Source organism: Chlorocebus sabaeus, chromosome 1 (genome assembly GCF_047675955.1).
Source record: "Chlorocebus sabaeus isolate Y175 chromosome 1, mChlSab1.0.hap1, whole genome shotgun sequence".
NCBI classification, from domain to species: Eukaryota; Metazoa; Chordata; class Mammalia; order Primates; family Cercopithecidae; genus Chlorocebus; species Chlorocebus sabaeus.
This window is the reverse complement of record NC_132904.1, coordinates 99,660,756-99,687,375: the sequence shown is the minus strand read 5'-3', so window position 1 is coordinate 99,687,375 and position 26,620 is coordinate 99,660,756. Positions and strand designations below refer to the sequence as shown.

Genomic DNA, 26,620 nt, shown 5'->3' with positions numbered 1-26,620 from the left:
CAAATGAACCCAAGATTTAAGATACTTTTGCAATCTAATGAGAAAATAAGGCAAATTAAATGGTATATATTTCATAGGAACCAGTTTGATGTGACCAATGAATTCTATGTCACTTACTATATGTGAAGTAATTGAAGACTGGTCCGAAAAAACCATCTTGTGAAGCTTGATCTTTAAGTGGTAACAGCAAAGGCTCCAATTCTTCAAGAGTATAGAGTCCAGGAACTTCACCTACAGAAAAATATTAGACTAATTCAAAACATTTTAATAAATAATACGTTTTCAATTTTTGTATTTAAAAATCTGCTCTTATTCAATCTTTCTTTCCAAAAATATACAAACCTTATTACCTCTACGTGACTCACAAATCTTTATCTATAGCCTTCATTTGATAAAATTCAAACACCTAAGCAAACCACTCAAAATAGTCATAATCTAGCCATCTGTCTACCTTTACAGGTTATTTTTCCATCTTCCTCCATAAGACCTTGTACTCTAGCCTCAATAAACTTGTGTTCCATAAATACAACAAAATATTCTGTCCTTTTGGAATGTATACCTACAGTCATCCTCTGCCCCTTATCTTCCCAATAAGTTTTTATCCTTCAAGATGCTGCTTCCCTAACTGTTAAGCCCATGAACGTTTTCTGACTACCCATTAGCTAATTAAACACTCTTTCTCTTTCACATGCTATTCAAGTATATCACTTTTTAGCACTTATCACATCATTTAATAATGAATTACTTCCTTCTCATCTCTAATTGGACTCTAACTTTCTAAAGACAAATATTTGATAATGTTCAACATTTAACCTTAGAATATTCTTACCTAGGTATCTAGAACAAAAATATGTTTTACATAAATGAATGAATGAACAGATGAACTTGTACTAGAAATCAGAAGAACTGGTCCGTGGCCTGCTTCTATGCATGCCAAATCATGATGATGAATAGAATGATGAAAGGCAAATCAAAGTTGATTAAGACTACAACTTTAGTCTTAAAGACAGACTTAAAGACAGATGGCCTGGAGCACATCCTGTTCACTTCTACAAATTATAATAGTATTTAAAACTTGGCCCTGCATATAAGAGGCATTTAATAAATATTTGTTAAGCCAGTATGTTTACAATTCACAAGAAACTGTAACATTAAGTGAAAAGTCCTTTGCTACATATCCAAAGTAACGTATTCATATAGGGCCCATCAGTCTGATCCCTACTTTCCTTGAGGTTCAACTAAGAGGCACCAGACCACCCCCACCCCACAAGCTTGTACATACTTGAACACATGCACACATAAATCTGCATGATACGTTTTTCTTTAAATTTTAGACATACCAAGATATTTTTGATTCCTTAAATTTAGCAAACAATGCCAACTCTACCTATATATTATATACATTAGGAAATAAGAATTTGAAATAGAAAAAAGACACAAAGCCTACTGAAGACTTCCTCTGAAAATAAAATGCCAAAATCTGACTTGTCATTTTTCCCATTATATTTTGATCATAAAGGCCAATTTGTCTTAAAATAATGATTATTGGGTTAGTGTTTATCCGAATGTTTGCTTTCAAAAAGAAAAAAGAAAAAAAAAAAAAATCTGTGTTTCTGGTCTCTTGTCAGCCAAAACGAACAATGTCTCCATCTAGTGACAGCTGAAGCAATATGCAGGAATGCGTTCCCTAAATATCAAAAGATGTTCATTTAAAACGGCCACGAACGCTGTAAGTCTGCTCAAGTCCTTACCACTTTCACTAAGCCATTATCTCTCAACTCTTTAATAGAAATGGATCTACCACTTGTCTAATTAGAGCATCCTGGTCTGTATTTCTCATCTGGGCACTAATGTTTAGATATCACATATCATAAACTAAATGTTTTCTTTAACCAAAGCTATTAAATTCTGAAGAAAATTTCTCCTCAGAGCAGTAGCATGATACAAAGCAAGTATTTACGAAAAACTGAGTTGAAAATGAGTTCATATAACTTTGTCCTTTGATCCCACAGTGATACCGCCCATACGACTGAAACTAGTTTTTAAGGTTTATTTTGTACTTCAATAACAAAACACTCTTGATCCAGGTTTAAAACTAAAGTACTACCTCCCAATCACTGACAGTGATTACTCATAGAAAGATTCTAACAAATTTAATAAATTATTAAAAAAGGAAGAAATACAGGAATTCACAAGTATCCTCCCCAGGAAAACACCAAAAAGGTCAGGTAACACCACAGACAACAAGAGAGTACCACAGTTTGCTGCGGACAGAGCCACAGCAGAAGAGTAGCAACAGTTCTTAGTTCAGGTTGCAGGGACTCAATTAGGGAGTCACAATAGCCAAATGATACTCCCACCCTACCCCAGAGATTTTAATTTAATGGGTTTAGAGTAGTAGCAAAGAATTTGTTTTTAGTTGTTGTTGTTGTTGTTGTTTTTAATTATCCAAGTGATTCTATGTGCAGTTAGGGGTGAGAAATGCTGAGGAATATAAACGGACAGTGCTTCATGTTATATCTCAGAGGAAAAACAAGACTTCAAACCATAGAAATCTTAAAACAAAACAATAAATATCTCTACAATCCATGGAATTCCAGATACATAGAGAGCCCACTTAGCCATAGATTTCTAGAGAGTATTTGTATTAAGATAGTCCTCTTTCAAGTGGTATTTTTCTATTATATAGATGCATACTTAAAGTAATTATAAGTTCCTTTTTCTCTTACAAATAATTTTAATTTCTTCTTTTAAAAAACAAGATTACTGGCTCACACCTGTAATCCCAGCACTTTGGGAGGCCAAGGCAGGAGGATCACCTGAAGTCAGGAGTTCCAGACCAGCCTGGCCAACATGGTGAAACCCTGTCCCTACTAAAATTACAAGAATTCGCCGGGTATGGTGGTACATGTCCGTAATCCCAGCTACTCAAGTGGCTGAGGCAAGAGTATCACTTGAACTTGGGAGGGGGAGGTTGCAGTGAGCCGAGATCGTGTCACTGCACTCCAGCCTGGCGACAGAGTAAGACTCTGTCTCTAAAAAAATAAATAAATAAATAAATAAATAATATTTCTTATTACTTGATTTGTAATATCCAAGTGAAGAAGGAGAATGTGCATTTTTCCAGGTTAATGAATGCAGCTATATTCCAGACACATGAAATGTGGGCACTAATGTGTAGAATTATGTGGAATTTCATATATCTGGAGTATACGTATACTCACATATCCATACTAAGGCCATACTATTATATAGTTATACAACCATGCCACTACTGATAGGAAGGTTCTATCAAATGTTTGTGATAATAAATTATACTACCTATTTTCTTGCATACTAGTTATTTTATTTCTGTGGGTTAAATTCCTACAGATAATAGAGTGGTACATCAAAGAGTATGGCACAGCTTTTAATAAGTCCTAGTTGATAATTCTCCCAAAGGTTATAACAAATAATGACCCAGCAAAAGTATATGTAAGAGTCAGTTTTTCTGAATATTCACCAATACTCTAACAATTTTTATGTCTTAAATTATTGGTTTTATAAAAATGGAGTCTCTCGATTTTCCTGCCATGAGCATGTTTAACACCATGTCTCCTAAGTAAGAACTATGCCAAACGTTCTCCAAAACAAAGTAAATTTTGCACAAGATAATTTTACTTGGATAATTTTTATGCCATTACTTTCATTTTCTTTGAAAAGAAACTAGTCACTTGCCAGAGGACAAAAGGCTATTGATCATCTCCAAAAACGTAGGATGTACAAACTGGTAATCCTCAAGAAGTAAAACTACCTGTTGTGCTTCAATTCCTGCAAGATGCAGCACCTGCAAAATAAGAAAATACTTTTTCGTGCCCCTTACGTATTTTTGGTGCAGTTAAAAATTAACATTTTGTATGTAAAGTATGCCAGTATCGTGTGTTTATTTATTCATTTATTTCTATTTCAGTAATTAAAAATCAAACTTTAGCCATATAATTTGGAAAGTAAATCCAACCCCTAAGCAAATACTAATTATTTTACAAACAAGTAGATCATTTTTATCTCTACCCACATATTTCCTGTGTAAATGCCATCCTTCTGTTTATCATTCATGTCTGTCTAACATCCCATAACCTGGAGTATCTGGGTCCTAGAAATTCTAATAGTATTCTCTTTCCTGTCTATAGATAAAAATATAATTTTCTAATAATCATGGAAAAATAATCTAAATTAAAATAAAGACTATGTTGTATAACAGAGAATTAAAGGTCTTTAAAGATGTTTAGAATAATAACCAATGTAATTTAAAACCAAATAAAGCAAAAGAGAGTGGGCAACTCACATGTTTGAGATCATTTTTGAACTGCTTCAGTTCATATCCTCTGGAAATCTTTGGAGAAAATAGGACCGCTCCATGCATGTGACTGACTAAAGAAGTGATGGTCCGACGACCTACACCACTGCGTCCTGCTAATAGAAGTGAACCTCCAGGGAAACTCAGCACTCTATCTATCCTAGACATATACTCCAAGACTTCGTGGAAGAGTAAAATGTCTAAATTCTGGTTATCTCGTCCATAATGAATAAGACCCTTTGAAAAAAATCAGAATATTTTATAGTTAACGTAAGCCCTAACTACAAAATAAAAATATTACTTATCTAGGTTAAAATATTGTATTTTTGATACATTCAAGAAAAAAGGTGAAGTGACTACATATCATCTCACACTCAATACTTTATACATCCAATAATCCTGGATAAATAAATTGGCACTCTCTAAGGAAAAACTCATGTCAAACAAGTTCAAGGGTCCATGAAAATCAGTTAGTTTTGGTCACTACTACACTAGTAAAAAGCAGCATGAGATAGCAGGTTAATTACAGAACTTTAAAATTGCTCAAATTTTATTAGTTGTTATGAATCAGTGTGCATAGACCATGAAAAAAATCCCCACACTCTAGAAACCTAGTGCCTAAAAAATCTTTTGTGAATGTTTGTTCTTTCGCATTGCTTGGGAATGAATCAAAAGCTAACACAGGTACCATACTCTGCCAGGGACCACCTGATAAAGTGCAGGAAGGGAGAAAGGAAAATCAGACTTTACATACTTAACAACTTTCAATGCTTCAAAACTTTGCAACAACCATTCCAGGCGAAACAGTTTACCAGATCATGAAAACACGTTTCCTGATATAAAATCCACACTAACATTCAATATAAATATTAATTTTTAAAGCAATCATTTGCAATACTGTTTCTTCTTCTTGATTATAACTAAACTTTAAAAAACTCTCTAGGATAGTGCTACTCAAAGTTTCAGTGGACCAACAGCATCAACATCATCTGGGAGCCTGTTAGACATCTGGACTGTCTGGGTCACCTAGTGAATCTGACACTTAAGAGGATGAGACACAGGAATCTGCATATTTTCTAATCTCTACATGACTCTAAGGCTCTCTAAAGTCTGACAACTACCGCTCCAGAGTAATTTCCTGATTAACATTAAACCTCATTAATACTTCCAACATACCTTTGCCTAAAATGTATCTTAGCAATTTTACACATATCTATGTAAGTACATGTGCATCTCATTACATCTGCCTAGATCTGGACTAGATTCCAAAAGATAAGAATCAGTTTTGCCTGTTCTACAATCTATCATATTCATGCCCTCAAAATCTTTATAATAAATATTTTTAAAAGACTATAATGACCAAATTCCAGTTCCAATTCATGATTCATATTATACCTTTTTAATAACATCCTTGAGATCAGTAGAGTTTAGTTTTCCAAGTGGTTTTCCATGTGGAGGTAATGGTTGTCCTGGGGCTGCCCTTGCTCCTGAATTATGCCGAGCTCCCCATGTAACATAGAAACTATCTGTAGAAATAAACGATATTTTTGTTTTATATGCATTACTCGTAATGAGAGTTCAACAAATACATTGCTTACTAAACAATTTTTAAGTTAATTAATCCAAATAAGATCATCTCCAGAAGGGCAAAGGCAAAAAAGGGTACATTGTCAGGTCAATAAAATCAGGTGAAATACAATGACTGAGTCAGGCAAGGTGGTCCACACCTATAATACCAGCACTTTCGGAGGTCAAATCAGGAGGATCACTTCAGCCCAGGAGGTCAAGGCCAGCTTAGACAACATAGCAAGACTCCATCTCTATAAAAAATTTAAAAATTAGCCAGGTGTGGTGGCATGCACCTGTGGTCCCAGCTACTTGGGAAGCTAAGGCAGGAGGATCACTTGAGCCCAGGAGTTTAAGGCTGCCATGAGCCATGACTGCACCGCTGCATGGGCAACAGAGTGAGATTTACCTCAAAAAAATAAATAAATAGAAAAGAAATACAAAGAACTTCGATTGCAATATCAAACTCTATCTGAAAAGTGACCGATGGCACCATGAGTCTATATTCTGCCCCCTCACTTCTTTCTCCTGAAATGAACTGGTTTCCTTCTACTTTTCTCCTACTACTCCCCGCTGTCTACTCTCAGTTTGTCCCATTTTCCTTCTTCTTCTTCAGAATCTACATAAAATTTGTAAGTTAAAAATAGTTCACATAAAATTAGCAAATCAAACAATCTCAAAACTCTCCTTGAGAAAGGACATGGATGTATTAATACCAAAAAGAGCCCTAACGCTTAAAAAAAAAACTAACCAAATTTTAATTAGAAAACAAAAATCTCCCAAACTTCCCTTAAATCCACCTATAGCAGGGTTCCTGTTACCATACAAGGAAAGTCTATTCACCATTCTATTGAACTTTTTCCTTCCCAACTCTGCTGGGAGACTGTTCCACCAAGCATTCTTGTCACATGCTCGGTTCTACATTCCCCTAAAATAGCAACCTTACCTTCACTAGACCCAAGCTACTTCAGGTTCTCCCTACTTTCACCATCACATTTTTTACATTATTTTCTATCTGTACAGGCTACTACACTAAAACTCTTATTTGGGAACAATAATACAGTCACAATCTCCAAATCTAAACCTTCTTTGCAGTCATTATCCCAACATGACCTTTGTGCACCTCTTCTTTTGCACTTGCATCTATATAACCCTACTTATCACACCACAACTACCAGTCCTTTTCAGTTTTCTGCTTTATCCCTTCTATACTGATATTCCCTGGGGTCCAATTTCAGTCTTCTAATCTTTTAATTCTAAAAATTCTCCCCGAATCATTTAATCCTTTTTGTCAGTTAAATTATCAACTATTTATACACCAAAAACTCACCTACTACTTATCTTTAGGCAAAACTCCTATGTTCTAGGCTAGTCCCATATTTCCAGTTGCTTAACAGACAGATAATTCATGCATTCACTCACTAAATACTTACATATTGAGCACCTGTTGTTTAAACAAGGTACTCTCTGCCTAAGTATTGTGTAAGACAAACATGATTCCTACCCTCATAAATGATCAACTCTATGTAGATTTCCAAAAGACACGAAAAAAGATTGCAAACATTCAAGCACATGTACAAAACTGAACTATTATCCTCACATCTCATCATTTCTCACTTGGACTATTGCAGTAGCCTCTTACTTTGTATCCCTGCTATCAGTTTCTGCCCCCTCAAGTACATCTTCACTAGTACTAGGGTAACACATACAAAAACAAAACCTGATTGTGCCACACCACCGCAATATCACATATAGCTTTCCACTTCCTAAAACAAAACACCAAACTCCTAATGACGGCCCTCTACAATCTGGCTTCACTGATTGCTTGAATCTTCTACCTCTCTCTGCACTATATACTCTAGTTTTCTCGAGCCTCTGTTTCTTTGCACATTGCTTTTCCCTTGTCTGGAATATCCTTCACTTACTATATTCATCCTTTAAAACACAGTTTGAGCACTTACAATTGTTTTAACAAATTTAAAACTTAGGTATAGGTTAGGTATAAATCTAACATAACATGTATAATACTTGAATGCTAAAAACTATACAACACCGATGAAAGAAAGCAAAGATCTAAATAAATAGAGGGATTAGATAAATGGAGAAAATGGGAAGACTCAACAGAGAAAAGATGTCAATTCTCCCCAAACCAATATACAGATTTAAGCAATTCCTATCAGAATCTCAGCAACACTGTTTATACATTCATAAAATATTATTCTAAAATCTATATGAAAAGACAAAGAAACAGAAATAGCTAAAACAATTTTGAGAAAGAAGTCTAAAGTAGGAGGAATCAGTCTAAACCAGTTTCACAACTTATATAGTAGCTAATCAAGACAGTGTGGTACTGGCAGAAGGACAGATACATAAATCAATGGAGAATCCAGAAATAGATCCATGTTACCAATTTTTGACAAAACCGCAAAATCTATTCAGGCAGAAAGATAGCTTTCTCAACAAATGATGCTGGAGCAAATAAACATCCACAGGCAGAAAAATAAACCCTGACCTAAGTCTCATTCACTATACAGAAATTGACTCACGATGGACCACTGACTCAAATGTAAAGCATAAAACTATTAACTTTTAGGGAAAACATAGGAGAAAATCTTCAGGATCTACAACTAGACAGACTCCTTAAACTTGACATCAGCTCATCCTTATAATGAAAAATGATAGGTTATGCTTCACAAAATTATATAAAAACTTTTTATCTGTGAAAGACCCTGTTAAGGGGATGAAGAGACAAGCCTATTGAGAGGGAGAATATATTTGCAAACCATATATCCAACAAAGGACTAGTATCTCCAATATATACATATTCTCAAAACTCAACAGTAACAAACCAATTGCCGGCTGCAGTGGCTCATGCCTATAATCCCAGCACTTTGGAAGGCCGAGGCAGGCGGATCATCTGAGGTCAAGAGTTCAAAACCAGCCTACCCAACATGATGAAACTGCATGTCCATTAAAAATACAAAATGTAGCTGGACGAGGTTGTGCATGCCTGTAATCCCAGCTACTCGGGAGGCTGAGGCAGAAGAATCGCTTGAGCCCAGGAGGTGGAGTTTGCAGTGAGCAGAGGCTGCACCACCGCACTCCAGCCTGGGAAACAGCGAGACTCTGCCTCAAAAAAAAAAAATTCTGATTAGAAAATGGATAAAAGACATGAAGACATTCTACCAAAGAGGACATACAGACAGCAAATATTACACAAAAAGATGTTCAACTTCACTAGCCATTAGCAAAATGCAAATTAAAGCCACCATGACATATATACGCTTACATGAATAGCTAAAATACAAAATAGTAACACCATCAAATGCTGGCAATGATGAGGAACAATCCCTCTATGAAAAACAGCCTCTTAGTTGCTTAAAAAACTAAGCATGCGAGTACCACACAACCCTGCAATTGCATTCCTGATCATTTATTCCAGAAAAACGAAAATCTATGTTCACACAACAACCTGTACAAGAATATTCATAGCAGCTTCATTCCTAATAGCCAAAAACTGAAAACAACCCAGATGTCTCTCAATAGATAAAGGGTTAAAGAAATGGTGGTGCATTCATATGACGGAATAAAAAGCAATAAAAAGAAATGAACTATCAAAACAAAACAATCAGCATGTATCTCCAGAGAAATAGGTTGAGTCAAGATAACTTTCTTGAAATCACAAAATTAAAGAAACAACAGATTAGTAGTTTCCAGGAGATAGGACGGAAGTGAGTACGGCTACAAAAGGGTAACGTTATAGATCCTGTGGTGATGTAACTGTTCTGTATCTAAACTGCATTAATGTCAATATCCCGGCTGTGATGCTGTGTTATAATTTGGCCAGATATTACCATTGAGGGAAACCAGGTAAAAGGTAGATGTGTTCTCTCTGTATTAATATTTATAACTGCATTGAGTCTGTAATTATCTCAAAAATAAAAAATTGAATTTAAAAAAGTTTGACTCCCACTGCTTCAATTGACCAGCCTTAAAAAATGGTTCCAAGTAACTTCCTCAAAGCAGAATTATTCTCCACCTCTTCTAGAACCCTACTATCCAGCATTTATCTCAAACATATTCAGAAAAGTTATATTAATTATAAAACACTCCATACTCCACTGTAATTATCATTTTAACCATCTACTTCCACAAACATTTGTGGTATCTAATCACACTAGCAATAGTTATCATTGTAAGCAAAGATTTTTATATCTGTTTCTGTCATTAGATTACAGTCTTCTTAAGGACAAGAATGTATCTAGTTTATTTTTATGCCTCCAAGATTAAATTTTTCTTAATAAGCTAATCTTTCAATATGTGAAAATCCTATATGACTAGATCTAACATATGTCAAACCTGTATTTTTTGAAAAAAAAACCCGACTGGTGTGGTGGCTTACATCTGTAATCCCAGTACTTTGGGAGGCTGAGGTGGGCAGATCACCTGAGGTCGGGAGTTCAAGACCAGCCTGACCAACATGGAGAAGCCCCATCTCTACTAAAAAACACACAAAATTAGTCGGGCATGGTGGCACATGCCTGTAATACCAGCTACTCAGGAGGCTGAGGCAGGAAAATCACTTGAACCCGGGAGGTGGAGAGTGCGGTGGGCTGAGATCGGGCTATTGCACTCCAGACTGGGCAACAAGAATGAAACTCTGTCTCAAAAAAAAGAAAAAAGAAAACCCTTCACTGAAGAGAAAAATAACAAAAAAAAAGACATATTTTATTTATTGAGTCTTACATAGGAGACTCTGAAAGATACCAATTTTTTCAGAGGATTCAGACACCCAATTAGGTGCCAATACTATCTTATGCCCAAAGGATTTGCCACTTTCTTTGCAAAAAGAGACACTACTGACTCAATTTTCAGACACAGAAAGACAGCACCATTTAACAACCTAAGCCTGTCTGCACTAAGCCATGCAAGCTACAAGTCGTAATGACATAAACCCTCACTCTAAGTCAAGCAGATTCTGAACTATTAATATGATCAGACTTCTCTCAGCATTTCATCCTTCTTGAAGTTTCTCTTGAACCCATTTCCTGATTCAAAAACTCAGGAGCACCTGGAAAATTCCTTCTGTCAATTTAAGCATCTTTCCGACCTTCAGAGTTCCCTTTAGGATAGGTACTCATGGATCTCAGACCAATATCAAATCTAGAAATGTACAGTATACCAAATGTATATGTTGGTGCAGAAGTAACTATGGTTTTGCCATTAAAAGTAATTGTATAAAATATATTTATTATATAAAATATTTTTGAAGCCTAGCTTTATCCTCTGAAAAAATAAGCACATTTTGTGGCCTGACAGCAGTTTTATTAGGAAGTATTTCCATATTGCAATCTTCTTTTAACAAAAGACCCTCTCACAAGGATGACTTTCATATTACATACATTACTCCCACAGTAGTTTTCAAAATGCAAATTGGTTATTAAACAGTAATCATTGCAAATGCAACACAGCAGCTTTGACTGAATGGTATTATGCTTTCTTTACAATAACAATAGATGAAGATAGTAACAAGCATATGTAAGTTCTACGCTAATGACATTGTAGGTAGTGACAGGAATAAGAATAGCCATTGCTCTTAGGCAAAAGGTCATTACAATCAAATATGAATTTTCCCAATGATCTTCATGTTTTATATACATGTAACTGTTTTTCAAAAAAAAAAAAAACTTTTATTAAAATAATCTTGCATTGCCAATGTAAAACAGTATGGCCTGAACTCCTTTTTTCTAAGAAAAAAATTATTGCCATTATATTTTCTTTAAAACATGATGACTGAAATCCAGCAAAAAAGACTGAAGAGTACCTTATGGAAAAAAATAATATTAAAATTATACAAAGTGTTTATTTGTTTAGACCTATAAAATCATGCTATGGGTAAGAAAAATATTTCTGAAATCCTTGTAACAGTTATATATTTGCATAAGCTCTATTACATTACCTGACATATTGTCTAATACGTCTGAGCCCCAATCTCCTTGAAACACTGATGTTAAAATGATGTCAAATAAATGAAGTTCCTTTGCACCAACAATTTTGTCACGAAATAAGCGCCGCGCTTCATAGGCTACAATTTCTAACACATAATCTAGTGGATGGTTTGAGGATCCTAGAAAAGGCAAAATTTTATTTAATTGTAATATAATTATTTTTAAATAATCTGTTTAACATAATATTAGAAAGAAATAGCAGGCATCTACATACCGTAATTTTGGCATCAGATAAATGGAATAAAGGAAAAAAAGTTAAAATTCATTTTGTTAATAACTCAGTACATGTTTGTGATTACTTAAAGGTAACATTAAATACTATCATCTCTAGTTGTTCAATAAAAACAATTCCAGAAAGCATACTAAATACACTTTGCCTCAAATATAATGATTTCATTTTTCCCAAAAGGAACTTTTAATAGTGACAATCATATATAGTTTGGAAGAAGAAATATAATAATTTTAATAATAATATTTCTATTTAATAATATAATTTGTGATATATTCATTTATCTATTACAAATACAACCTACAGAATAAATGTGCACGCACACACACACACAGATACACACCAGCAAAACTCACCTCCTTCTAAATCATATCTAAATAAGGCAAGAACCCATTGGGTAAGAATGCAAGGAGTAAAGAAATAGTGACTATAATCATCAACTGTAAATTTGGCTCGCACCTGAAAAAGAAAATACAGTAAACAATCTTTCTACTGTCTTAAATATATAATCATCTTATAAATTTGTCAGTCTCCTTAGACTCAGAGGAATACTAATTTCTACCTGTAGATGGAACTGGATTTCAATATAACTGACTTCATTATCTTTATATGTTATGCACTTAAAAACATTATTCTGGCCAGGCGCAGTGGCTCATGCCTGTAATCCCAGCACTGTCAGAGGCTGAGGCGGGCAGATCACGAAGTCAGGAATTCAAGACCAGCCTGGCCAATATGGTGAAAGCCCGTCTCTACTAAAAATACAAAAATTGGCCAGGCGTGGTGGCACACGCTTGTAGTCCCAGCTACTCGGGAGGCTAAGGCAGAAGAATCACTTGAACCAAGTGAGCTGAGATCGTGCCACTGCACTCCAACCTGGGCAACAAAGCGAGACTTCATCTCAAAAAAAAATATATATATATATATGTGTGTGTGTGTGTGTGTGTGTGTATACATATACACATACATATTTTAAGCAGGTTCATAGGCTTCAACAGATGGCCATTAAAAAAAAAAAAAGGCTAAAAAGCCCTGCTGAACATGAGAATTCAACAAAAACAAATCTAACCTTTAAATATGATGGTAGCAATTCCAAGGTACTCGCAGGTCTAGGTAAGACCCATTTTTTAATGCTGGGAACCATTAAAACAATTTATGTTCAAGAAGTCACTGAACAAATCAAAGTATCTCTCTTCAATATACAACCAACCAGTAAAAAGCCTGTCCCTTCCTCTCTATGGACAGAGCCATTACTCTTATTCTGATCTTGACTATCTAACATCTTTATTTTTTTAAAAAAAAAAGGAATTTCTTGCTTTCAAACTTATCTATCCCCACTTCTACTCCGATATTATAAAAAGCATCTTCCACAAACATGTCCATAAGTTGTACATGCTATTCCCTTTATCTAAGAAGACATTCTTCCACCTCCAGCTACTTGGTGAATTTCTATTAATTTTTCAAAATTCAGATCAAACTTTACCTCCTCCTTAACAACTACCGCATACAACAAAGTTATTTACTCCTCCTCTGTGCTATCTCTGTAAGTTAGACATACCGTTACTGTTATATTTATTACACTGTATTAATCATTTATTTATATGACTCAGTCCCTCATTGGACTGTGAACTTTCAGTAAAAAGAAACTAAGTCATCTTTACATCCCTAGGACTACTACTGGCAAGAAAAGGTGCTCAACAAATGTTTTGTGCACCCTCAATGCCCACTTTCAACTATCTTCCCCATTTTATCTAGGGAGAATACTTTAGATATTTCCTCTCAGTCAGGGAGGGAAAAAAGAAACATCAAAGACTACTGGCAGGTTTGAAGCCTGGAAGACACAAACTGATAGAAGTCAGGAAAAAGATCTGTTTGGGGAAAGCAGATAAACTCAATTCTAAATATGCTAAATTTGAGCTGACAGCAGAATAACCATCTACCACAAATTCATTCATTCAACAAACATTGGGTGCCTATTAGAAATTGTGCCATGGAAACAACAGCGAATAAGGCACACACAGCACCTGTCTTCATAGAGTTACTCTCTACTAGAAAAGTCTAATAAACAGGAAAGTAAAGCCTGGGTATCGACACAGAGGTCAGAATTAAAAGTAGACCTTTAGGAATAATACTAATAGACATGAAAGCTACAATTTAGATGCATATCTACCTGTTCATACACTTGTACCATAGATCCTGCTAAAAGATTAATTTTTGATGAAGAACCCCAAATAGAATGATTCGTCAGATTTTTATGTAGAACTGCTTCCAAATACGCTCCATAAATCGTTTGTAACTGCTCTCTTTCTGGGTAACTAAAAAAAGGGGCATATAAGAAGAAAGCTGAAATAAATCAATATTTCAAATTAATATTTCAATGTTAAGTTACAGCAGTGATTTTCAAACTGTGCTGCTCTGAGACCTACATATCTCCAAAGCTTACCCAGGGGCTAAGACTAGGCTCATTGCCCCCATCCATTCTCATTTCAACCAAATTATATCCTGAAATATCCATTGTCAACTACCAGAAGGTGTTAGAGAATGCCCAAGAAATTATGTTAAAACATAATTGTTTACAAAACACTGATATTTAGAAAAGACCAAAAGGAAATTTTTCCTTTGAAAAGCATTTTTGAATTACACAAGGCCTGTACACAGGGCATTAATCCACCTCAGAACCATAAAAGTAAAACTAATACAACAAATAAAATCAACCCCTTTCTACCACACCAAAATATATTTCAGTATGGTTTAACTGGCAGTAGGAACATTTCTAGAAAAAAAAAGTTAATTGATGGAGTACAATTAGCACGAAAGTATACACATAAGGTTTTGTCATATTCAAATACTTGTAATGTAATATAATGTATATTAAATATAAACAGAGGAGATACTGCCATAGTCTCTGTAACAATTATAGACCATGGAGATGATTAGCAGTGATGCCACCAGCCATTAAAATGACCTAATTCTCCCTTGTTCAGATTCAAATTCTCCTTTTGTTATCTTCATAAATTTGATAGTATTTTTGTTTTATGAACTGCATAAAATATTTAAATCTAAAATCCACCATTCTGATTCCTGAGACTGACATTTTGGAACACAGGCTACACAAAACAGTCTTGTTTTATTTCCTGTTATATGTCTCATAAATAAGATACTTTGATTAAAGTTTATATCATCTGAAATTATTGTCTATATTTTGAGAAGGGGAGGAAAAGATATCAGAGCTTAACTTTGACTATTTTTATATTCTAAATTTTAAAGTATTACTATAATACTTTTAATAAAATTCAACTATATGATATCTTCCCAAATAAAAAAAAATTTGAAACACAAAGATACATACTCTATAGAACAAAGACGAACAATGGAAGTAAATCTGGTAGTAAGTTTATGTCTTCCCAGTCTTCCTCCAGCTGACATGGAAGCCACAATTTGAATATTTTCTAGACCAACCCATTCCAAATTTTCATCATAAAATCCTTGATATGTCAATACCTATTTGAAAATAAATATACTTTAAACATTTTATACCTAAGATTTCCTAATCATGATAAAGGATATTTTTGCCTAAAGTTTCAATTGTTTCTAAATGCAATCATTATCTACCTAACTCAAGAATTTAAGATTAAAAGGTATCTGAAATTATTATATCACTGAAAAAAATACTGTTCAAATCTCTGTGTTCTATGAATGTTAGCTAAATTATCCTAGTGTTTAAAATGCTTTTCTCTCTAATAAACACTAAAATCCAATGATATTATAAATCGAGTAGCAATTAGCCTAGAAAATGAAAGTATCAGGAAAAATATGAGAAAAAATGTGTTTTTTTCTGTAAATATTTTATCATATTCTGCAGTTACATAATAAGCCTAAATTTGGACCTATATCATAATAAACTCTAAGAATTTAAAGTTTCCAATGTGATGTAAATAACATAAAGAAAAATATATTCCACACTGATTCAGGATATGTGATCTCAAATCCTTATACAGGCAAAAATGGAGAATAATGGGTTAAAGCAGCCAGAAAAAAAACATGACCAAGTCTAACCGCTGTCAGAAGAATGCATACTTTAAACCATGAAGCAAAAAATTCTCCAACTCCACTACCAGGTCCAGCTTTTGTTTTCCTCCTTGTTTTAGGAATAAAAGACAAGTAATAGATGTAGAGTGAAGGTTGTTTCTATTCTCCCTGTCATATATCATCTTGACGTAATACTAACTTCTAAAGGAAGGAAAATCATAGAAGAGCTGGAACAAGACTGGAATGTTTTAGGAGTTTAATTTCCACGACAAATGCTAGACAAAACTGGCCCCAAATGAAGAATGCATATTTTCTAAGAAAAGTGAATAAAATTAAATTGTTTCCAATTAGATTAAAATACTTCAAGCGATACGACTTACCTGTTGTAGGAAAGCTACCAAAGTACTGGTCCCCCATTTATCAAGTTTGGGTAGGTTGATATCTTTCAAGTACAGAACAAGTCTTTCACAGTCTTTTGGTCTGTATACACGACCAGTATTAGTACTGATTACCATACAAGTCTGGCTCAGTTTCTGCAGGAGATTTCGAGAAGTGGTTTGTGCACTACAATGAACTGTAGCAATTTGAGTGGATCGGAGTTGTGAAAATGCATACCTGAGCAGCATCCTACGAAAAATGCATGACATCTGACTTTGATAAAAATGCAATCAACAAAGTACATTTTATACTCAATAAGAAATGTCTGTCTCATAAATATTTCAGTTTCTAAAATGTATATGATGATAGGGAAAATGGTAAATACAGATACGGCTTCCATAACTATCACAGTAACTTTTTAACTTTTAGACTAGAAAACCATAAATTCATGTTTTAAGGCATTGTGAGGACTGTTTTCAGCCAAAAAAAATCAAAGTTCTCAGAATTAATTGTTTGATAAAGTATATATTAAATATACCAACCCTGTTTCCCCACAGTTGAAGGAAAGATTTTAAGTTCTATGAGTTTAAAAAAAATTACTATGATTTTATACAATTTTTGAAATTACTACTCCCCCACTAGAAAGATGAAAATAATAAACCATGTTTCCTTTATTTCAGGAGACTATGCTCCATATGCACTAAAACTAGGCTGAATTCCACGGAATTAAAAGCTACTTTTACATAGAGATCTAACCACAAATTTTAAATTTTATAACTAAAGCAAATGGTATGTGAGTATACCTAAGGTATTCTTTTTTTTTTTTTTTTTTGCTGTATTATATGGATGGATTATTTTTAAGAGTATCTCTCAGATTGCTGTCTTTCCAGTAGAAATCACATAATCTGGCAAAGAAAAGGACACACTATTCCCCACAGTTCTTATTTTTACAAGTAATGAAAAGAATCTTCCATGAAAACGTAAATGCTACTTTAACCAAAAGAAACATAACAAAAGCCATTAAATCAATTAGGGGTGGCAGGAATAAATCCACAACATATACCTTTGCCAATATTTTTCTTACCCTTTGCCACATCCTTCTGGTCCTACCAGAATGAAGGGCTGTTTAGTATCAGAACTTAACCATGGTTTGAAATAATCTAGACTTCGTTGCATGTCAGGAGTCTGAATGATTGGAAGAGTTAAGCCATTACTGAAATCATCCGCAGTCAAGTTTTCCGGCTTCTTAAGCGTATATGTTGCTAATCGACCTCTAGTCGAGTCATAGTAGGTATCCATTGGTTTGTGAAAGTCTGGAGGAGATTCTCGTGCCCAGTGAAAAACCTTAAGAGGAAAAAATTGTGATAAGTTTTCACATACTCCAGAGTGTGTGACATTCTTAAATTATTCCAAGTAAATAGCCCAAAAGTAAATCATCTTAGTTCCAAGAAAAGTTTATATACACTATACCCATTTTATCATTAATGTAACATTTTATCTCAAATATTTTTCTCTAAATGATGATTTGTGCAAGTAAATTAATGTATATATAGGAGATAATGACTTACTGGATATTTATTTACACACTAAGGTATAAATATAGTCCATTTTAATGGAGTTCTTATTAACATTAAATCACAAATTACAGAATGCGGAAATCCTAAAGCCCTTCGTTTCTACCATATTCTAGTACTGTCCATTACAGTGTCACTACCACTGCTCTCCACCTGCTATACTTCTTTTTAATACTGAAAACTGTTATCTACGCAGATATAAAGCAGAGTTAGCCCTTAATGCTACTCTTCAATACATTTATTCTGAACTTTGACAAGAGAGTATGTGCTTAAAAGCAGCATATAGTATGGCACTGAGTGGTAACAATGAAAAGCATCTGGCAACAGAGGCAACAGGACAGTCACAGAAAGGGAAACGGAATAGAGAAAGCAGTAGGTGACACCAACAAAGAAGCAGCAAAATGAGAAAAAAGACTGAAAAATAATGTTAGAGCCAACCCAAAGGAGTAAATGTCCAGTAATCTCAGTAGAGGCCAAAAGGAAAAAAAATCCCTTATTATTTAGAATTCCACTTTATAAACAACTAGGCTGTAACACAATTTTAACATATATTAAATAATATATTTATTAATAATTAATTTGTCCTAGTATTTCTAATTCATAAAACTGCTCTGGTTAAAAGGATGACAAAAACTAAACTATTCTAACATTTTAAATGAATGAAATAAGTATTAATATAGACAAGTAGGTTCAAAAATGTCTAACTTAAAGATATGGTCCAAACTTTTAACTTATGAAACATTATTTTATAAAATGTTAAGAATATCATCAAACATCATAAAATAACTCAAAGAAGAATATATATACACACACATATAAATACATTATTACTCAACTGAATACATAATTTCAAATTTTAAATGTTCCATATCTTACAGTTACAAATTATTGTATTTTGGCAGGTAAGAGTTAATGAAAAGTTAAAGTTTTGACTAAATACAGGCTATAAATATGCATTACCTCTTTGGTAAATTCCAAACGTGATTTCGTATTCAGATTTCCACCAAGTCCCCTTATGAGATTAATAATAAATTCGTCATGATCTCTGCAACCATGTAGATGTGACAAACCATTCATCACAGTCCCAACCAAACTTGTTTCTACCACATAGTCGTTCTGTTGATTAAAATCCATGATACAGACAGATAAAAGGCAAAGTAAACACAGAACCATACAGACTGATATTCACGCATCTTTTCAATAACCATTTTTAAACTCACTCCACTATTCAAACTGTAGAAAGTTTGGATTTCATTTAATTTTTGTATATACTTTGAAAATAAAAAGTAATCATGAAAGTACAATTGTGTATTTCTAGCTATCAGTGCTACAGTCCTCAGATAGATACATGGTTTATTTACTTCCTAAACCTGAAGAATATTTTTTTAAAAAGGTAAGTTAGTGAGCATTGTTCCAAAAAGAATAGATGTTCATTTCCTCTTGCTGATAAAAAGAAAACAAGAGGCAAGAGCTAGATTGATGGCACTAGAAAAGAAAGGTTAGAAAAAGCAGACATAAATGAAAAACCACATAGAGCTTTCTCTGAGAGAATTTTTAAACAGAACTTTTTAAACAGGACTTAAGTGCTATGTAGATGGTTTGATCTGTAGGCCCCTCTGGGGCACCTGGTAAGTGTTAGAGAGTTAAAGAAAAAAATGGCTCTCAGTTTTTCCATAAATATTTACTGAGAACCAATCATGCATTAGGATCTATATGTGGTGCTAGGTTTGTTTTTGTTTTGTTTTGTTAAAAGCTGGAATAAACAGAGTCCCTGTCTTCATGGAGTTCAAGCATAGTACAGGAAATGGTTAACAAATTGTAGTAAGAGCTACAGGGCAGCAGTACAGAATATTGTCAGAAACAGTAACTCAGATTGATGGCTCAGGGCTTCTTTAAAAACAGGTGACATTTAAGCTAAGACTGAAGGATAAGCTTTTGCAGAGAATATAGCACATGCAAAGAAAAACATCACAGTTAAGGAACTAAAAGAAGTTATGCCTAAGTAAGCAAAGAAACAGTGTTTAAGTCAGAGAAATAGGCAAGGGCCAGAGTGCAGAATTTATCAGACATGGTAAGGAGTAAAAACCTTATTTGCCTTGTCTTTAATATGTTTTTATAATAGAGTAAAAGGACCCAGTTTATATTTTAAAAGGATCCCTCTGCTTAAAAAATAAATATTTTTGGGAGAAAGAAGAAATGGGAGGAAGAGCAGGAAGAAGGGAGAAGAAACAAAGAAATCTAGATAGACTCATGCTAAGAGTTCCAGATTTTAAAGGTGAGATAAAGGAAACGTACATATTTTCTTCTATATTTTCTTATTTGCTGAATTCATAAAAGAAAGCAAAGATTTACCCCATAGGCTGAAGAAGAGAAAAAGGAAGAAAGCAAAGTTCTAGTTATAAATACAATTTCAGCATTTGACTAGAGAATTCATTGTAGTATACCTCAGAACCTGTGCATGATGAACAAAATACAGGATAAAAAGAACACTTTAATAAATAAAAAAGAACACCTTAACACTTTAAATAAAACAAACAAACAGCGATGTGACCTCAAAACATAAGCCATTTTTTTTCCTAACCAAATCTTTGGTATTCACTCTATTATTTAATAATCTTATCGTGTTGTCATTTCTACAGTCACAAACCCCTACATATACATAAATGCATTCCATCTAATACGATACTCCTATTCTAATATTCACACATCTGTGAACAGATTACCTCAAAGTAACTGCATTGGAAAGCTTTGTTAGGCTCTGAATGTTTTATACTAACGAAATAACATATCTAATGAAAAGGTGTCACAATGGAGGCATCAGGTATATAATTAAGCACAATACTATCATTCATTTGCTATCTCTTAACATCATACTTGGTTCTGGGGATATAACGAAGAGTGTGATAAGCTTGGTCCTTGCCTTCAAGGTGCTGAAAGTTTAATGTAAGCAGACAATTATAATACAGTTGGTAGATGCTGTATGTTGCTACAGAAGCACAAAGGAGGAGACAACTCAGTCAGACTAGGAGCTAATGGGAGTGTTCCCTTTCCTAGGCCTCCAGGAAAATCTACCTCACTTGTCACTTCCTCACAAATCTCTATTCCTCCATTTTTCATTCTTACAAAGTTAGAAAAGAAAAAGGTTGAGAAAACCAAAACAAACCATCATTTCTCTATATCTTGTTCAATCCCAAAGTATTGACCTCTAAATCAAGTTCAGATTCACAATCAGATACTTTCAAAAAACTCACTGCTATTTATATCCTCTATTTTGTATATGTTTTCATTTTTCATAAAAGCAATGGCATAAACATGTAGAATATCTGAACACCTTCCATGGTCTTCTTTGCATGCTAAACTTTTTTCACATTTCAAATTCAAAATCAAATGTGATCTCCTTTTAAACCTCTTCTAAATGACAGCAATATTCTCTTCATCCTGCTGAATTGTGATTATCTGTTTGCATGTCATTTTCCTCCATTAGATAAACCCTTCTCAAGGAAAGGAATTATCTTGTTAATCTTCACCTTTCAAAGTCTCTCTTGTATTATGCTTCACATATGTTAGATGTTCAATGTTTTCTTTAAATATAAACAAATGTTTGCATTATTGCAAATAATTCACCATCCCTTTTCTACTTTAGTGTTAACTTCATATTGTTTTTAACCTTATATATATCATACATGATATACACATATACCATATACATGTGATATATGCATATACCACATACATGTGATATATTCATATATCATGTGCATGTGATATATACATATATCATATTATATATCACATGATATATGTGATATATGGGATATATGGACCTACAGATCACATCCATGTGGATATATGGACCTACAGATCGCATCCATGTGGATATATGGACCTATAGATCGTATCCATGTGGCTATATGGACCTACAGATCCATACATGTGGATATATGGATCTATAGATCGCATATGTGTGGATATATGGATATATAGATCGCATATATGTGGATATATGGATATATATCACATATAGGTATTTATTGGTATATATAGGTGTGTATATATAGGTGTACAGATGTATATCAATACCTATATATCATATATACATATGTCATACATATAGGTATTTACTGGCATATCAGTAAAAAGTGGCAGCAAGATGGTTTTTGCTAGTAAAAATTAGAAAGACATTCTAGTAATCAAGATTTTTAGGTAAGCAGTCTGAAGTATTATGAAAGAAGTAAAATGTTTTAAGACTAATACAATAAAAGGTTATGCTAAGAGATACAATAGTTATGCTAAGAGATATAGAGGAGTAACAGTGACAAAATCCACCTCTCACCTCACCCCCACATTCCAGCAGAGTTCTACCACAAGGCAGTTAAAATAAGGACCACTCTTAATCATACTTCTCACCTCGATTAATTATGAAATATTATGGTTAATTTACCTGCTTTAAAACCCATTGTAAAGCCTTTTCAAAATAATCTCCAATCCAATTTTCAAGACTATTTCTATATTCGGCAGGCTGATTCCTCAACCAAGATTTTATCAGAGAATTAAGATCTGTCTCTTCATCACTGAAACAGATTAGACAAATAAATTATTTAGGAAGAAATTATCAATTTACTTTAAAATAAATTTCTGCTCCAATAAACATTATTCTACACATATATTTTGTCTGCTAGCATACAACAGGTGGCTTTAGTTATTTTACTATGTGTATGTGTGAATAATAGCTATATTTGTGTGTGTATACACACATATAATATATATAAACACATGCATATAGGTATATATACATATATGTCATTTTCTATAAAACAAATTTCATCTATTTTATTATAAATATAAACTAAGTAAAAATTATATATCTACACAACCTACTCTACATAGGCTCCACATACCCTAAAGTGGTCTAAACCATTCCTACTCAGAGTGGTCTGTTTGTTAGAAATGTAAAATCCCAAATCCCGCTCCAGACATACTAAAGCAAAAATCTTCATTTTAATAAGATCCCTCAATGATTCAAATGCACATTAGAGTTTAAAACACACTGATCTAAACTGTAATACAGATCTTTAGAAATATTTTTTCTCTCTCCTATAAAAATCCAACTACCTAAATTCCCATGCCACTATTAAAATTTAAAGATCTTCCTAAAGCAAACTATAAATCCTTTAGCAAAGCACATCATTATCTGGGCAAAATCCAATTATTTCACCAAAATCCAATTGGTGAAATAATATTCACATCTTATTCAAAATTATACCTTATATAATTATAAAAAATTATAGTAAAAATAATTTATATTATTATAGAATTGACAAGAGCTCATGATTTTTGTCATTTTTTCGTATCTTCTACCATTGTTTCATAGCAATTAACAAATGACACTGATGCCTTGAATCTCTGCTCTCACATTTTCTATCCAATCTAATATGAAAAAAAAAACTGAAACATCAAAGAGGTTAATAATTAAATAACATTAGATTAGCCCAAAGTAGGCTCCTTCAGAATAAAGAGTTTCTTACCAATGGTATTTTCTCAATGTCTATGAAACTATATGTCTTGGTTTATCCAACACAACCCTGCTTCATACCAGCAGTCCCAGCATCATTAATAATAACATTCATTTCAGTATTAAAAGGTCCAGGCCGGGCGCGGTGGCTCAAGCCTGTAATCCCAGCACTTTGGGAGGCCGAGACGGGCGGATCACGAGGTCAGGAGATCGAGACCATCCTGGCTAACACGGTGAAACCCCGTCTCTACTAAAAAATACAAAAAACTAGCCGGGCGTGGTGGCGGCGCCTGTAGTCCCAGCTACTCGGGAGGCTGAGGTAGGAGAATGGCGTAAACCCGGGAGGCGGAGCTTGCGGTGAGCTGAGATCCTGGGCGACAGAGCCAGACTCCGCCTCAAAAAAACAAAAAAAAAAAAAACAAATAAAAGGTCCACATTTGGCCTATCACATAGCAAGTGCTCAACAAATATCTGCTAAAGGAATAAAAATGAAGCCTAAAACTAAGACATAAGCTGAACACATAGCAACAAAAAAGTTAATATATATTTGTATTTTACATGAAATCATATACATTCATTATGCCTTTCACAATACCTGATTCACCAACAATTTTCAACTCCTCTACAGCAATATGTGGTCTTTTTTTCTGCTAAATATGTATAGTATTCTACTTACTGCTTAGTTCACTTATATTCCATCTTGTATAAATGTTGGTTTATTTTCCCTCCTCTATGTGCAAGTATTTTCCAAAAAGGTAAGCTGTCTATAAACATTAGTTTTACTCCTTTTCAGCTCTCTCTCTCCTAAGATGCATAGTTTAATACCATATATATATTTAACAAGTACTTTAAAATTTAACCAAAAATTTACCTTTATTCTATTTTTCTCACAAGATTATAAGAACACAACTAATAAATATGATAAATTGTGTGTCAATGCTGCTATGAAAGCTGTAAACCCAAAATTATATTATCGTTTAATAATACCTCAAAATATCAATTGAAGTTTCTGGCTAATTTAAAGTAAATGTTTCCTACAATACTGTCAGAGAAGTAAGCAACTGAATAATTTCAAAACACAATTTGAACCAACTTTATTACATTGTCATGTGTCATACAACACCTAAAATGACTTTAAATAGTCCTAAAAAAAATTAAATGCTATACAGGATGATAAATAACCAATTGGAAAAGTTAAGTAAAAGTTTCTTACTTATGATATTACTAATTTTCAAAAATAAAATTGGTGCAAATGTCCATGCTCTGGTATGTGACTATTTTACATGATATCTAAAATTGGTTTATTATTCATTTTCAGTCTTGAAGCCTCTTCCAAATATACTGAAGAAGAAAAAAAATATTAAGTAAAGAGGTATTCAATTTGTAAAATGAAAAGACTGGGTCATAGGACCTACAAAACCTGAGTTAGCCCTAAAATTCTATGAATCTAAAATTAAATAGATTAAATTAATTAAATTCTATAATTAAAATATTGCTACTCAGCTTTAAATTATTAGCCTCTAGCTCATAATTAATATGTTCACTTCTCTGAACTCAATCAAAATACCTCAACAAAATAATAAAGAGAACAAATTTTCTTGCTGTTTCATTTAAACAAAAATAATTATTATTTCATAATTGTGATATAACTAAAACTGCTAAAATAATTCAGTTATGTAATAAAACAGGAACTCTCTGAATTAATTAAAACCTAACAAAAAAGAAGTTAATCATAAATGGGAAAAATATTTATTCATTATTCACACCACACTTACTTTACTTAATATGAAGCCAGGATAGTAAAAGAAGAATATTCTAATATAACGTATATAAATAATCTATGGCTTACCTAAGAAAGATCATTCCCATTCTAGATATTGTGGCTGGTGAGGCACAACTTAAATCATGAGTTTCAAATACAAAGTTAACATTTGGGCCAAACTGAATCCTTTCTCCACTGGGCATAGTGAGTAGTCGATTGTCATCCAGAACAGAATTCAGAGACTCTATCCATTCAGGGTCAATATCACCATCACAGATTATCCATGAGCTGACATCTATATTCAAATCAAAACAGCAGAGATAAAATAAAAATATACGCTGTGATAATAATTAAAAATAAGGACTAAATCAATTCTTAATTTTCATATGAATTTGTACTATAAATACGCTGGAGAACACACAGGCAATCCTGGCTCAGCTGGCCAAGGACTCAGATATTTATCATGTAATAATACTTTATCTATAAACATAAAAATAGGCAATTTCACTTAAAAAAATGCAAGGCTTAAGTATTTTTATTCCCACAACATATTCTTCAGACTTTTGTCTTCTACTATGTCATGAGAATGTGCAAAGGCTTGCTCTGTTGTATATCTTTCAGAAAATACAGAAAAATCCAATTTCCAGTGCCTTGCATGAGAAATAAAAAGTTCACAACTGTCAAATGTTCTTGACATATAAAAAGGTGACCTCAAAGGGGGAAAAGTAGTGACCAATTGTATACCTAGTCTTTCCAGGGTTAAACCCTTTTTTTCCATCTTTCCTAAAATGGGAGTGATTAATACTATACTTGGACCTTTGAAACAATTCAAAGAGGAAAATTTCACTGATAAAAGTGTGAGAAATACATGAAGGTAATAACTGGCCTTTACTTAATGTGGTATTATATAGAAAAAGAAAAGACTACATTGAAAATCCCTTCCAATGCTTTCACTTACTGCCTTAGAAAAATAATTATTAATTAAATTATAACCTGGCAAAAAGTAGGGAATCTCCTCTGATTCCAGCCAAAAATTCTCTTAAAAAACCAAGTCAACAAATTTAGACCAGGAAATCAGCAGTTTTACCACTTAAATTTTCAAAAGTATTCAAAATACTTATTCAAATTAATGAGTTAATACTGTTCACACACATCAATTTTAACCCCATACAAAAATCTGTCATCTTGTTTATTTCTCAGGCATTATAATATAAACGCAGTAAAGATTT

General features: G+C 33.4%; 1 protein-coding gene across 3 annotated transcripts in view; it reads right to left on the bottom strand.

The window, feature by feature from the left end:
- The window catches only part of DYNC2H1 (dynein cytoplasmic 2 heavy chain 1), a 370,568-nt gene that overhangs the window by 280,735 nt on the left and 63,213 nt on the right, over positions 1-26,620 (bottom strand). For 2 of the 3 annotated variants that reach the window (XM_073020669.1, XM_008020676.3), the window contains 13 exons: positions 25,479-25,686; positions 22,559-22,688; positions 19,078-19,233; positions 17,628-17,887; positions 16,546-16,792; positions 15,486-15,637; positions 14,307-14,451; positions 12,496-12,598; positions 11,862-12,029; positions 5,732-5,862; positions 4,325-4,573; positions 3,718-3,826; positions 118-231 (listed from right to left, as the gene is read on the bottom strand). In XM_073020669.1, coding sequence (XP_072876770.1) covers positions 118-231; positions 3,718-3,826; positions 4,325-4,573; positions 5,732-5,862; positions 11,862-12,029; positions 12,496-12,598; positions 14,307-14,451; positions 15,486-15,637; positions 16,546-16,792; positions 17,628-17,887; positions 19,078-19,233; positions 22,559-22,688; positions 25,479-25,686 — 2,172 coding nt within the window. The remainder of the gene's footprint in view (positions 1-117; positions 232-3,717; positions 3,827-4,324; positions 4,574-5,731; positions 5,863-11,861; positions 12,030-12,495; positions 12,599-14,306; positions 14,452-15,485; positions 15,638-16,545; positions 16,793-17,627; positions 17,888-19,077; positions 19,234-22,558; positions 22,689-25,478; positions 25,687-26,620) is intronic. The other variant, XM_073020665.1, reaches the window with a different exon arrangement.